This window comes from Nicotiana tomentosiformis, chromosome 1 (genome assembly GCF_000390325.3).
Source record: "Nicotiana tomentosiformis chromosome 1, ASM39032v3, whole genome shotgun sequence".
Lineage (NCBI taxonomy): Eukaryota > Viridiplantae > Streptophyta > Magnoliopsida > Solanales > Solanaceae > Nicotiana > Nicotiana tomentosiformis.
In genome coordinates, this window is record NC_090812.1 from 108,495,337 (window position 1) to 108,509,626 (window position 14,290).

Consider the following 14,290-nt stretch of genomic DNA (forward strand, 5'->3'; position numbering starts at 1 on the left):
ATTCTTTAATTTTGGATATGGGTTGAGAAATTTGGGACAAACGGGAGAAGTTCTTCAACTAAGTTTTTGAGTTTTGATTCGGTTTTGGATATCGTATTTGGATAATTTTGGTACGAGTGAACTCGTGAGTAAATATGTGTTTATATTTTGTGACTTTTACCAAATTCCGAGACGTGGGCCCGGGTCGACCTTTTGGGGCAATTTTCTAATTTCTTGGTTAATCCTTGATTTCATTAATTAGATTAGTTTCTTATAGTTATATTTATGGTATGTAATTACTTTTGGCTCGATTTGGGTCATTCAGAGTCGGAAAATCTTGAAAAAGGCATTCTTACTAATTGATTGAGCTTGGTTCGAGGTAAGTGGCTTGTCTAACCTTGTGTGGGGGAAATCCCCTTAGGACTTGGTACTGTTGTGATATGTGAGCGTCCTGTACGGGAGGTGACGAGTGCGTACACGGGCTAATTATTGAAAAATCCAGTTTTTACTGAACAATAACCTCTTTTTACCTTAAATGAGTAATTCCATGATGTGTAGTTATCCTGTTTAGCTTAATATCGCATGTCTACGTGTCCTAAATGCTTATTTGAACTCTGTGCAGCATGCTTAGTGGATTTCCTGATTTTTCCTTGACTTATACTTAGTCTAAACTGTACGATTCTTGTTGTAACTGTTATTTCCATTGTTTTGAGTTGCGTATTTACATTGGGACTATGAGACGGTATCTCGGGAGATCCCCCCATGCATAATTACTTTTGGCACTACGAGATGGTATCTGGGGAGATCCCACTGCATATTTACTTTGGGACTACGAGATGGTATGTTGGGAGACCCCCCTGCATATTTACTTTGGGATTATGAGACGGTATCTCGGGAGTGCCCCTATTGTTACCTCTATGTGTTGTGCTGTTATTTTCCAGTAAAACTCTCTTTGTTAAATTTTTGTCTCTTATTACACTGCAATATTTCTCTGCCTTGTTTATTATATATATATATATACAAGTAAGGCCCTCACCTGACCTCGTCACTACTCGACCGAGGTTAGTCTTGGTACTTACTGGGTACTGTTGTGGTGTACTTATGCTACTCTTCTACACATGTTTATGTGCAGATCTAGGTACTTCATATCAGCCTCGTCATCAGTGAGAAACGAGACTTTGGAGACTTCAAGGTATATCTGCCGCGTCCGCAGACCTCGGAGTCCCCCTCTATTCCCTCATATGTCATTTACCTTTTCGTACTTTTTCTTAGACTCTGGTGTATAGAGATACTAGTTTTCTTCCGTAGCTTGTGACTTATGATGTTCTGGGTTTAGGGAATACTGTGTATACTTGAGAGTTGGTTATTGTACATGCCGAGCAGCATTTTTATCAGTTATTTAATTATCTATTGCAGTTAGTTGTTAAATTTATGCCTTCATTTTTGTTATTTCCGCAAATATTATGCTTACCTAGTTATAGAGACTAGGTGCCATCACGAGGTCTTACGGAGGGAGATTTGGGTCGTGACACATGTTACCAATTAAAGGAATCCGTGTGCAATAAAGCGTCATTAATTGCTACACTTGCATACAAGAAAGAGAAGTATACAAATTGAAGATATTTAAGGAAACCAAGTCCTAATAGGATGTTTCATGAACCAAATTATTCTAGGTTTTAGAGCACAACTTGAAGAAAAAGTCGGACAACTTATTCCTCTATAAAGCACCCGATTATTTCTATTGAAGATAACTGCTATTCTGCATATACATAAAGATCACTTTTGGCAAATTACAATTATTGCAAGAAGGTGTTTTGAAGATTCAAGTTGTACAACGAAAGAACTTAATCTCACGTGAAGTTGCTTAGTTCTTGAGTTGTTTAGGCTTGAGTAGTAATAGCAAAATGGATTAAAAAAATAATTATTCATCCATATTATCCACTAAAAAATGGGTTGGATAATGAACTTTTTAAAAATAGATAAAATATGAATAAGATCCATATTATCCACTTAAAATGTATAACTAATGGATAACCAATTGGTTTAACTCAAATTGAGGGTTTCTCAAGTTTGAGAGACTACAAATTCTCCCAAAAGTGATCATATTTAAGAAGCTATGGTTAATATGGATATCCATATTATCCGTTGGTTAAACCATTTTCTATCCGTATTCAATAAGGGTAAAATCAGATATTTTATCTATTTTGCATTATTCATTTTCAACTCGTCCATATTCAACTCGACCCGCCCGTTTGCCACCCCTAGTCTTGAGTTCTTAATCTTAAATTATAATCTATTATGCTTTTCTAGAAGTGCTGTTATAGGAGAACTAAGTTATTAAGTTGTAACCTAAAACCACTCTTTGAAATTAGTGCAGTTTGAAGGTAAATCCTACGAGGGTAGGTTGTAATTTTTACTCTCGTGAGCAAAGAGGTTTTACACGTAAAATAGTTTGTTACTCCATCTGTTTCAATTTAGATGAGGTAGTTTGACTCGGCGCGGAGTTTAAGAGAAGAAAAGAAAACTTTTGAAACTTGTGGTCTTAAAAGCTTAAGGGGTAAAAGCTTTGATGGGGCATGACATTTGTGTGGTTATAAAAGCTTCTCATTAAGGGTAAAATAGGTAAAATAAAGAGTTTAAAGTTGAATTATTTCCAAATTTAGAAATGTATTATTTATTTTGGAACAAACTAAAAATAAAAGTACCTCATCTAATTTGAAACGGAGAGAGTATTTACTTTCTGCCTTTAACTTTACAATTTACGTTCACTTTTGTAAGGTTAAATAACCAAGTTCTTTAACTCGCAAAAATCGGGTGCGACATAATTTATTCCCATACCGCCCTATTATGCCTTAGTGTACCTTTAAATAATAATTGTGTCACAACCCAAAACCAAATAGTAGTGATGGCACCTATCGTAGAACTAGACAAGCCAACTACTCAACCATCTCAACATAACAAAAGATTTGAAAAATACTGAAGCAGTTAATAATTAAGGAAAACCTTTTAAAGACAGAATAAAATTCACAACTTAATACAAAATCTCTCCCAAACCAGGGTGTCACCGAGTACATGAGAATCTATACAGGGGAATAGTCTAATACAATGTCTAGGTAATAAGAACTGAAATATAAATGAAGATAATGAAGGAGAGTCAAGGTCTATGAACGCCATGCAGCTACCTCGATAATCTCCGAAGATCCTGACTCCACAACTCAGCAGTCGCCGTGACCGGACGTACCAGGATCTGCACACGAGGTGCAAGGTGTAGCGTGAGTACAACCAACTCAATAAGTAATAAATCCAACCTTTGGACTGAAAGTAGGGACGGACTCAACCAGTACAACTCAATATAGAAATAACAGTACTAAAACATAGACATGCTTTCAAGTTCAACACTTAAACTCAATATCAGTAGATGAATCAATTCTAAGTGATATTTAGAATACAATTTCTCTACTTCTATATGTTAATGCATATGTTGTATGTGATGCACCATGCTGAAAGCCTCGTGTGCTCATACTCTCAAAATGCTCAATTACTTAGTACTGTATATGGCCAATCCGGCCTAGGGAAGATCCATCCCAAAATATATACATCAATTGTCCATCAGTCACTCAGTACTGAGTAGGGCCAATCTAGCCCATGGGGAAGATCAATCACCATGTATAAATGCATCACCCCTCAATACAATCAACCGCGCTCACTGGGGGTGTGTGCAGACTCCGTAGAGGCTCCTTCAGCCCAAGCGCTATCATAAATCGGTAAAACCCGCTGCGACGTGCAACCCGATCCCATAAATGTCAGTCATAATTAGGCCCTCAGCCTCACTCAGTCGTCAAACTCTCCAGTCTCTCTCTTATGGGCTCACAAATGTCATGAAACTAGCCCAAAAATGATGACATGATGTATCAATAAATAGTAACAGAGACTGAGATATGATATGTAATGAATGAATATGACTAAGTATGAAATCTCAATGAAATCGATAAGTCAACAGCAAGAAACGACCATTATGGGTCCCAACAGTACCAGCATATAACCTAAACTTGATCTCTAGCATGATTGATAGTTCAATTACTTTATCACATGATGAAAATACAGTTATTAACAAGATAAATCTACTATACAGTTCCATGGAATCGACCAAGTCACATTTCTCACGGTGCATGCCCGCACGCCGGTCACTTGGCATGTGCGTCACCTCAACACCAATCATATTGCCCAAAATTTAGGGTTTCGAACCATCAGAGCCAAGTTTAGAAGTGTTACTTACCTCAATCCGAGCAATCTATACTCCAACACACCTTTATCTCACAAATCGGCCTACAGATGTCCCGAATCTAGCCTCAAACAGTACAATACAATCAATATGGGCCAAAGGAATCAATTCCATAAGGAAATACTAAGTTATAAGTCAAACGTCAAAATTCGGCCCAAAGCCGGCCCCTAGACCCACGTCTCAAAATCCGACAAAAGCCAAAAAACCCGAAAGCCCATTCAACCACGATTCCAACCATACAAATTTTATCAAAATCTGATACCAAATCGCCACTCAAATCCCCAAATCAAACTCTCCAAATCCCTAACCTCAAACCCCAAACATTCACCTCAAAACCACACAATCTTGGTGGGAAAATCAATGGGAAAACAAGATTATTGATCAAAAACGAGCACAAGGGACTTACCTCAAGAATACCCTCGAAAACACTCTGAAAAATTGCCTTAGACCAATCTCAAAATGTTAAAATAAAGCCAAAATCGTGAACGCTTGTATTTATATGTTCTGCCCAGACATTCCGCTTCTGCGGCGTCATAGAAGCGTCCTCTCAACCGCATCTTCGGTTCCTTCCGCTTCTGCGGTCCCTCAACTCACTCCTGCGGACTCGCTTCTGCGAGCGATCAATCCGCTTCTGCGAAATCAGCTCCCCTCTCAACTCCTGCTTCTGCGTTCCCATCTTCGCATCTGCGGCCACGCAGGTGCAGAAAATCCTTCGCACCTGTGGCCCCTGCTCACACCCCTCCAAACTCCACACCTGCGAAACCCAGCTCGTACCTGCAATCAAAGCTCCACGAGCGCGGATACACCAACAGAATTCCAACTTTAGTAGTCTTCAACTTCAAACCTTGATCTGAAAACCATTCAAAATCAACCCAAGGCCCCCGGGACCTCAACCAAATATACCAACAAGTCTTAAAACCTCATACGAACTTAGTCGAGACCTCAAATCACCTCAAACAACATCAAAAACACGAATTGCACCCCAATTTAAGCCTAATGAATTTGAACTTCCAATATCTACAAATGACACTGAAACCTATCAAATCACATCCGATTGACCCCAAATTTTGCACACAAGTCACAAATGACACCACAGACCTACTCCAACTCCCGAAAACCCCAATCCGACCCTGATATCAAAAAGTCCACTACCGGTCAAACATTCCAAATATCCAACTTTTGTCATTTCAAGCTTAATTCAACTACGGACATCCAAATCACAATCCGGACACACTCCTAAGCCCAAAATCACCCAATGGAGCTAACGGAACCATCAAAACTCTATTCCGGAGCCGTTTACTCATATATCAACATCCGATCAACCTTTACAACTTAAGCTCCCAACCCTGAGACTAAGTGTCTCAAATCATTCCAAAATTTCTCTAGACCCAAACCGACTAACTCGACAAGACATATAACAATTGTAAAGAACAAAGTGAGAAGTAAATGGATGAACGATGCCACAACTCTCAAAATGACCAGCCGGGTCATTACATCCTCCCCCTCTTAAACAAGCGTTCGTCCTCGAATGGGTCTAGAAACATACCCGGGGTCTTAAATAGGTATGGATATTTGCGTCGCATCTCTCGCTCGATCTCCCAAGTAGCATCCTCAACTGACTGACCTCTCCATGACACCTTCACTGAAGCTATATCCTTTGACCTTAAGATCCGAACTTGTTGATCCATAATGGCCACCGGTTCCACATCATAAGTCAAATCACCATCCAACTGAACTGTGCTGAAATCCAAAACATGAGACGGATCGCCGACATACTTCTGGTGCATAGAAATATGAATACTGGATGCACACTCGATAAACTAGGTGGCAAGGCAAGCTTGTAAGCCACCTCTCCAATCCTCTAAGTGCCTCAAATGACCTAATGTACCGAGGGCTCTTCTTACCCTTCTTCCCGAATCTCATAACACCCTTTATGGGTGAGACCTTAAGCAGAACCTTCACCCCAACCATGTAAGAAACATCAAGAACCTTCTGATCGGCGTAACTCTTCTTCCTAGACTGAGCCGTGTGAAGCCGATACTGAATCAATTTAACCTTGTCCAATGCATCTTGAACCAAGTCAGTACCCAGTAGCCTAGCCTCACCCGGCTTAAACCAAACCACCGGAGATCGACACTGTCTCCTATACAAAACCTTATATGGAGCCATCTGAATGCTCGACTGGTAGTTGTTGTTGTAGGCAAACTCCACAAGCGGCAGAAATGGAACCCATAAACCCCCAAAATTAGTGACACAAGCGCGTAGCATGTCCTTCAATATCTTAATAGTTTGCTCGGACTGTCCGTCTGTTTGAGGGTCAAATGTTGTGCTCAACTCAACCTGGGTACCCAAATCTCGTTGCACGGCTCTCCAAAACTACAATGTGAACTGCGTGCCCCGATCTGAAATGATGGACACTGCCACACCATGAAGGCGGACAATCTCTCGGATGTAAATCTCAGCCAACCTCTCTGAAGAATAAGTAGTCCCAACTGGAATGAAGTGCGCGGACTTGGTCAACTGATCCAAAAACACCCAAATAGCATCGAACTTCCTCGAAGTCCGTGGGAGCCCAACTATAAAATCCATGGTGATCTGCTCCCATTTCCACTCTAGAATCTCTATCCTATGAAGCAATCCGCCCGGTCTCTGATGCTCATACTTTACATGCTGACAGTTAAGACACCGAGCTACAAACCTCACTATTTCCTTCTTCATTCTCCTCCACGAATACTGCTGCCTCAAGTCCTGGTATATCTTCGTGGCACCTGGATGAATAGAATACCGCGAACTGTGGGCCTCCTCAAGAATCAACTCACGTAAACCATCTACATTGGGCACACATATCTGGCCCTGCATTATCAACACCCCATCATATCTAGTAGTATCTCTGGCATCACCATGCTGAACCTTATCCTTGAGGACAAGAAAATGAGGATCATTATACTGGTGCTCTCTGATGCGATCAAATAAAGAAGACCGAGAAACCACACAAGCTAGAACCCGACTGGGCTCTGAAATATCTAATCTCACAAACAGGTTGGCTAAGGCCTAAACATCAACTGCAGGAGGTCTCTCACCAACAAGAATGAATGCAAGGATACCCATACTCACTGTCTTACTATTCAAGGCATCAGCCACCATATTGGCCTTTCCCGGGTGATACAGAATAGTAATATCATAGTCCTTTTGCAGCTTCAACCATCTCCGCTGCCTCAAATTTATATCCTTCTATTTGAATAAGTACTAGAGACTCTGATGATCTGTAAATACCTCACAAGACACACAATATAGATAGTGCCTCCAAATCTTCAATGTGTGAACAATGGCAGCCAACTCCAAATCATGAACATGGTAGTTCTTCTCATGGGGCTTCAACTGATGCAAAGCATAAGCAATCACTCTACCCTCATACATCAAAACATACCCAATACCGATCCGAGAAGCATCATAATGCATTATAGAAGAGCCTGAAGCTAAATGCAAAACTAGAACTGGAGCTGTGGTCAAGGCAGTCTTGAGCTTCTGAAAGCTCTCCTCACACTCAACTGACCACCTGAAAGGAGCACCCTTTTGGGTCAATTTGGTCAAGGATGATGCAATGGACGAGAAACCCTACATGTAGCGACGATAATAACCGGCCAACCCAAGAAAGCTCTGAATCTCCGTAGTTAAGGATGGTCTAGGCCAACTCTGAACCGCCTATATCTTCTTTGGATCCACCTTAATCCCTTCACTGGATACTACGTGCCCCAAGAATGCCACTGAACTGATCCATAACTCATATTTGGAGAACTTGGCATAAAGCTTCTCCTCCCTCAACCACTTCAACACAATTCTCAAATGCTGAGCATGCTCCTCCTAGCTACAAGAGTATACCAGGATATCATCAATGAATACTATGATAAATGAGTCGAGATAAGGATGAAATACATTGTTCATCAGATGCATGAATGCTGTTGGGGCATTGGTCATCCCAAAAGGCATCACAAGGTACTCATAATGACCATAACGGGTCCTGAATGTTGTCTTTAGAATATGCGAGTCCCGAATCTTCAACTGGTGATACCTAGACCTTAAATAAATCTTAGAGAACACCCTTGCTCCCTAAAGCTGGTCAAACAGATCATCAATTTATGGCAAAAGATACTTGTTCTTCATTGTGATTTTGTTCAACTGCTTATAATTGATGCACATCTGCATAATACCATCCTTCTTCTTAACAAACAGAACTAGTGCACCCCAAGGTGACACACTATGCCTAATAAACCCCTTCAACTTAGCCGGTGCCATATGGTACGGAGGAATAGAAATAGGCTGAGTGCCCGACACCAAGTCAATACCAAAGTCAATATCTCTGTCGGGCAGCATGCCCGGTAAGTCTACAGGAAACACATCCAGAAAATCTCGCACCACCGAAACAAAATCAATAGTAGGTGTATCAGCACCAACATCCCTCACAAAGGAAAAATAGGATAAACAACCCTTCCCAACCATCTGTTGGGCTATCAAGTATGAAATCACTCTGTTCGGAACATAGTATAGAGAATCTCTCCGGCATCGACAACGTCACTGTCTTAGTGTGACAATCCAAAACAGCTTGACATGGAGACAACCAATCCATACCTAAGATCACGTCGAAATCGACCATACTAAGTAGCAAGAGATCAACTCTAATCTCCAATCCCCAAATAGTCACTACACATGACTGGTATACACGGTCCATAATAATAGTATCGGCCACCGGCGTTGACACATGAACAGACAAAATTAAAGACTCACATGGCATATCCAGATAATGAGTAAAATATGATGATACATATGAATAGGTAGAACCAGGGTCAAATAATACAGAAGCATCTCGGTGACATACTGAGACAATACTAATGATCACTGTGTCTGAAGCAATGGCATCTGGTCTGGCAGGAAGAGCATAGAATCGGGCTTGGCCGCCACCTGATCGGCTTCCCCCTCTAGGGCGACCCCTAACTACCTGAACTCCATACTCAAACCAGTGCTGAAGTCATGGGCTGACTCCTCTGCTGAGTTGGACCTCCCTAAAGGCGGGGACAATGCCTCTTGAGGTGACCCAAATCTCCACACTCCAAACAACCTCTCCTTGTGAATAGCGATGAGTACTGAGACGGGCCCGATAACTAGAGTAACTATCAAAAGGACCCGTTACAAATGAACCCTCAGCTGATGGTGCACGAGATGGACTCTAAGCTGGAAGGGCACTGAGAGATGAGTGGCCCTGGTGTGCACTGTATGAACCCTGACCGGATGACGCACCACGGTGAACTGGACGAGCCATCTGGGCGTGCCTATAAGGACGCCCCCTGCCATGGTAGAACTAACCCACAGAAGGAACAACACTGAAACTACCGGATCCATGAGGCCTCTTAGACTCCCTCTTACCTCACTCCTAACTGTGGACCATCTCTATCTACCGAGCAATGTAGACCACCTAATCAAAAGTAGCACCAGATACCTTCTCCCTAGTCATAAGCAACTGCAACTGATATGTGAGGCAATCAATGAACCTCCTGATCCACTTCCTAGCAGTGGGTACCAACCCAATTGCGTGATGAGCCAACTCTGAAAACCTCATCTCGTACTGCATCACAGAAAACCTCATCTCGTACTCTGAAAACCTCATCTCTGAAAACCTCTGTCTACGCAACTCCTCCCTACAAGACTGCGGTACGAACTTCTTCAAGAAGAGAACGGAGAAATCTTGCAATGTAAGTGGTGCTGCACCGACTGACCTGCACCTCTCATAATCCTCCTACTATCTGAAGGCAGCCCCAAAAAACTGAACAGTAGTGAACGAGACCCCATTAGTCTCTAGAATACCTGTTATACAAAGAATCCGCTGACACTTGTAGAAGAAACCCTGGGCATCCTCCGACTCTGCCCTACTGAAAGATAGAGGTTGGAGTCTCACAAACCTCTCTAGTATCCTTTTCTCATTATCAGCCATAACAGGAACCACATGGGCCTGAGCAGCTGCAACCAGCTAGGTTGGTAGTACCCCCGGTCTCTCGAGTCCCTGCATCACCTGCTCGGGTGTACGGGCGGCGGGAGTCTAAGCACCTCCCCTGGCCTGAGAAGTGGTTATTGTGGCCGAAACAGAGACTGCCTAAGCAATGCTGGTGCACATAGTCAGAATCTGAGCCAAGGCCTCGTGAAGGCCTAGAACTACAATGGGAGCAACTGGTGCATGAGCTGGCCCCACTGGCTCAACTGTATCTGGTACATGCTCCTGAGCTGGATTGACTGGTGGGTCTACAGGTGCTGCCCTAGCTGCACCTCTACCCCTACTACGGCCCTTACCGCGACCTCGGCCTCTCCACGGCCCTAGCTGGTGGTACTGGTGGCTGTCCATCCTGTCCGGTAGCACGTGTCCTCACCATCTGTGAGAGAATTAAATAATAGAAGTTTAGTTATCGGAATTAACAGTTCCGCACGACAAGAATACAAGAATGTAAATTTCCCTAAGGATTGGGCAACCTCTCGAAGATAAGTACAGACATCTCTATACCGATCCGCAAGACTCTACTAAACTTGCTCATGATCAATGAAACCCATGTAACCTCAGCTCTGATACCAACTTGTCACGACCCAAAACCAAACCATCGTGATGGCCTATCGTGGAACTAGGCAAGCCAACTACTCAATAATCTCAGCACAACAAGATTTGAAAAATACGAAAGTTGTTAATATTTAAGGAAAACCTTTTAAAGACAGAATAAAATTCACAACTCGATATAAAATCTCTCCCAAACCGGGGTGTCACCGAGTACATGAGTAAACTATACAGGGGTATAGTTTATACAATGTCTAGGGAATACGAACTAAAATATAAATGAAGATAATGAAGGAGAGTCAAGGTCTAGGAACACCATGCAATTACCTCGATAATCTCCGAAGATCCTGACTCCACAACTTAGTAGTCGCCATGACCGAAAATACCTGGATTTGCACACGAGGTGCAGGGTGCAGTGTGAGTACAACAAACTAAATAAGTAACAAATCTAACCTTTGGACTGAAAGTAGTGACAGACTCAACCGGTACAACTTAATATAGAAATAACAGTACAAAAACGTAGACATACTTTCAAGTTCAACAGTTAAACTCAATATCAGTAAGATGAATCAATTCTAAATGATATGAAGAATACAACTTCTCTACTTCTACATGCCAATGCATATGTTGTATGTGATGCACCATGGTGAAAGCCTCGTTTTCTCACACTCTCAAAATGCTTAATCACTCAGTACTGTATATGGCCAATAAACATAAACTGTCCATCAGTCACTCATTACTAAGTAGGGTCAATCTAGCCTGTGGGGAATATCCATCCCTAGGTATAAATACTCTGGACAATATCCATGTCCAGGGAATATCCATCCCTCAATACAACCAACCGCGCTCACTAGGGGTGTGTGCAGACTACGCATGGGGTCCTTCAGCCAAAGCGCTATCATAAATCAGTAAAACCCATTGTGGCGTGCAACCTGATCCCATAAATGTCACTCATAATCAGGCCCTCGGCCTCACTCAGTCATCAATCTCTCCAGTATCTCTCTCATTAGCTCAAAAATGTCATGAAACTAGCCCGAAAATGATGATATGATGTATTAATAAATGGTAATAGAGACTGAGATATGATATGTAATGAATGAATACGACTGATCTCTAGCATGATTGACAATTCAATTACTTTATCTTTCTTCATTCTTCTCCACCAATAGTACTGCCTCAAGTCTAGATATATCTTGGCGGCACTCGGATGAATGGAATACCGCAAACTGTGGGCCTCTTAAAAATTCTACTCACGTAACCCATCCACATTGGGGCACACAAATCCGACCCTGCATTCGCAACACCCTATCATCTCCAATAGTAACCTCCTTGGCATCATCGTGATGTACCGTGTCCTTAAGGACAAATAAATATGGGTCGTCATACTGACGCTCTCTGATACGATCATATAAAGAAGACCAAAAAACCACACAAGCTAGAACTTGTCTAGGCTCCGAATGCTGAGGTGGTCGTACCTGAAGTGGACCCGGAACCTCCTCAAAAGAACTTCATCCCCAGAGTCTTCTCAATAGAACATGACTTCAAGGTTGAAAGGACTTCCAGTCAAGAGGATCGAGGCGAGGAGGTATGGAGGTACATATGCTCCATCACCGAGGACACACTCCATATGGTTCGAGAGGACTGCAAATGGGAGGGCAAAGAAGTGGTCGTCCTCGGTCCTGATGAGGACATTACCACACGTGTGGAGGGGTAGCTAAGTATTTACACACACCCCTTCACACTTTCCCCGGTGGATCCCATTATCCTCGACTTTTGCAGAAGGTACGAGGTCTGCCTTGGGCAGATTCACCCATCCTTTTAGTGGATTGTGATACTCCTTCGCCACTTTGTTAATAATATTGAGGCACCCCGATTTACCCTCGACCATTTTCTTCGTCTCTACAGTCCCCGAATCTTCCGAGGGGGATTAATCAAGCTCATTCGCCGGGCAAAAAAAGCTATATTCTCGAGAATTGACAAAGATAGGGATCCAGGCTGACAGGTAAGATTTATTTGGGTGAAAACCAAGGATCTCATTCCCTCTGAGTTCCTACCGTTCCCTGAAAAGTGGAACCTAATCCGTAAGTTCCTCTCCTTTTTGAGTATTTAGAATTTCTTTTAGATTTTTGTTCCTTTTTTTCATTGATTGGATCTACCATCGTGGAACGGTTGCCTAAGTCCCCTATCACAGTTCCCCGCTTTAAAGAGTGGATCGAGGAGATTTGCACATATATGTCATATTTCGAGCACGAATGGTGCAAACTCTAGAAGGGCAAGTGGGAGGCTCATTCCCATGGTGAGTTCTCTCCCCGACCAAATTTACTTACATATTCAATTGTCATTTTCACTAAGTCCCTCTCTTTATTTCATAGGTTTGCCCAATACCACTGAGCTCCAAGCATTGGACGAGGATGAGGCTTCATCCTCACCTGTTAAACCCTCAACTTCGGGACAACCTGAGGCTGCTGCGGAGAAGGAGGAGAAAAAGAGAAGAAAGAGGAAGTCTTTGGGTTCCCCAGATGCTGAAGCTAAGAAGAAGAGCGTAGCAGGCTGGGCCCTAAAGAGCAACAAGAAGAATACAAGAGCCAGGGGTAGTGTAGCTTATGTACCTACCGGTATCACTAGTGGAGAGATAGCAAACATGGTGGGGAAGGTACTAGAGAGTCATAAGATTACTTTCCACGAAGATGAGTTGCCGCCAGAAGGATTGAGTCATAATAAAGCATTGCACATCACTGTGCAATATGAAAACAATTTCATTGCTAGGGTTCTTATTGAGGGGGGTTCGAGTCTGAACATATGCCTACTGAATACTCTGAAAAGATTGGGTATAGGTCTTCATGAAATATGGATGGGAAGTATGAAAGTGAAAGCATTTGATGGGTCTCAGGGAGCTACTTTTGGAGAGATCGACAAGGATCTGAAGATGGTCCCAACCTGGTTCGATGTGGAGTTCCAAGTGCTGGATATATCTGCTATTTATAACATGTTACTGGGACGACCATGGATACGCGCGGCTGGGTAGTAGCTTCTACTTTGCACCATGTCGTGAAGTTTGAGTGGAACCATCAGGAGGTGATTATCCACGGAGATGGAAGTAACCCTATCTACACTAGCCAGACCGTGCCAGCTATTGAGAATATAAGGAAATTGGAAGGAGAGACATTCCACGGCATTGATCGAATAAACGTAGTCGAGAAAGGGTGATGGTGGAGCAACAAGGTGCAAAGCATGCTGTTGTGGTTTGGGTATGAACCAAGCAAGGGTCTTGGTCCTAACATAGAGCCGTACTTCTTTGATAATTTTTAAGTTTTAATTAATGCACCATTTCTTTTCGTTTATTTATATTACCGAAAAAGGGCTTAAAGTACCCCTATTGTATGCTAAATGGTTTATAACCCCCCTCCCCCTCTCCCCCCCCATCCATCTATCCGTTTGAA

At 42.5% G+C, this 14,290-nt stretch overlaps 1 protein-coding gene across 1 annotated transcript; it reads right to left on the reverse strand.

Annotated features, from left to right (window-relative positions):
• Positions 1–5,980: 5,980 nt before the first annotated feature.
• On the reverse strand, positions 5,981–6,529 carry LOC138908494 (uncharacterized). Its single transcript, XM_070199168.1, has one exon. It carries the CDS (start codon positions 6,527–6,529, stop codon positions 5,981–5,983), a length of 549 nt encoding a protein of 182 aa, XP_070055269.1.
• Between the last annotated feature and the right edge of the window lie 7,761 nt (positions 6,530–14,290).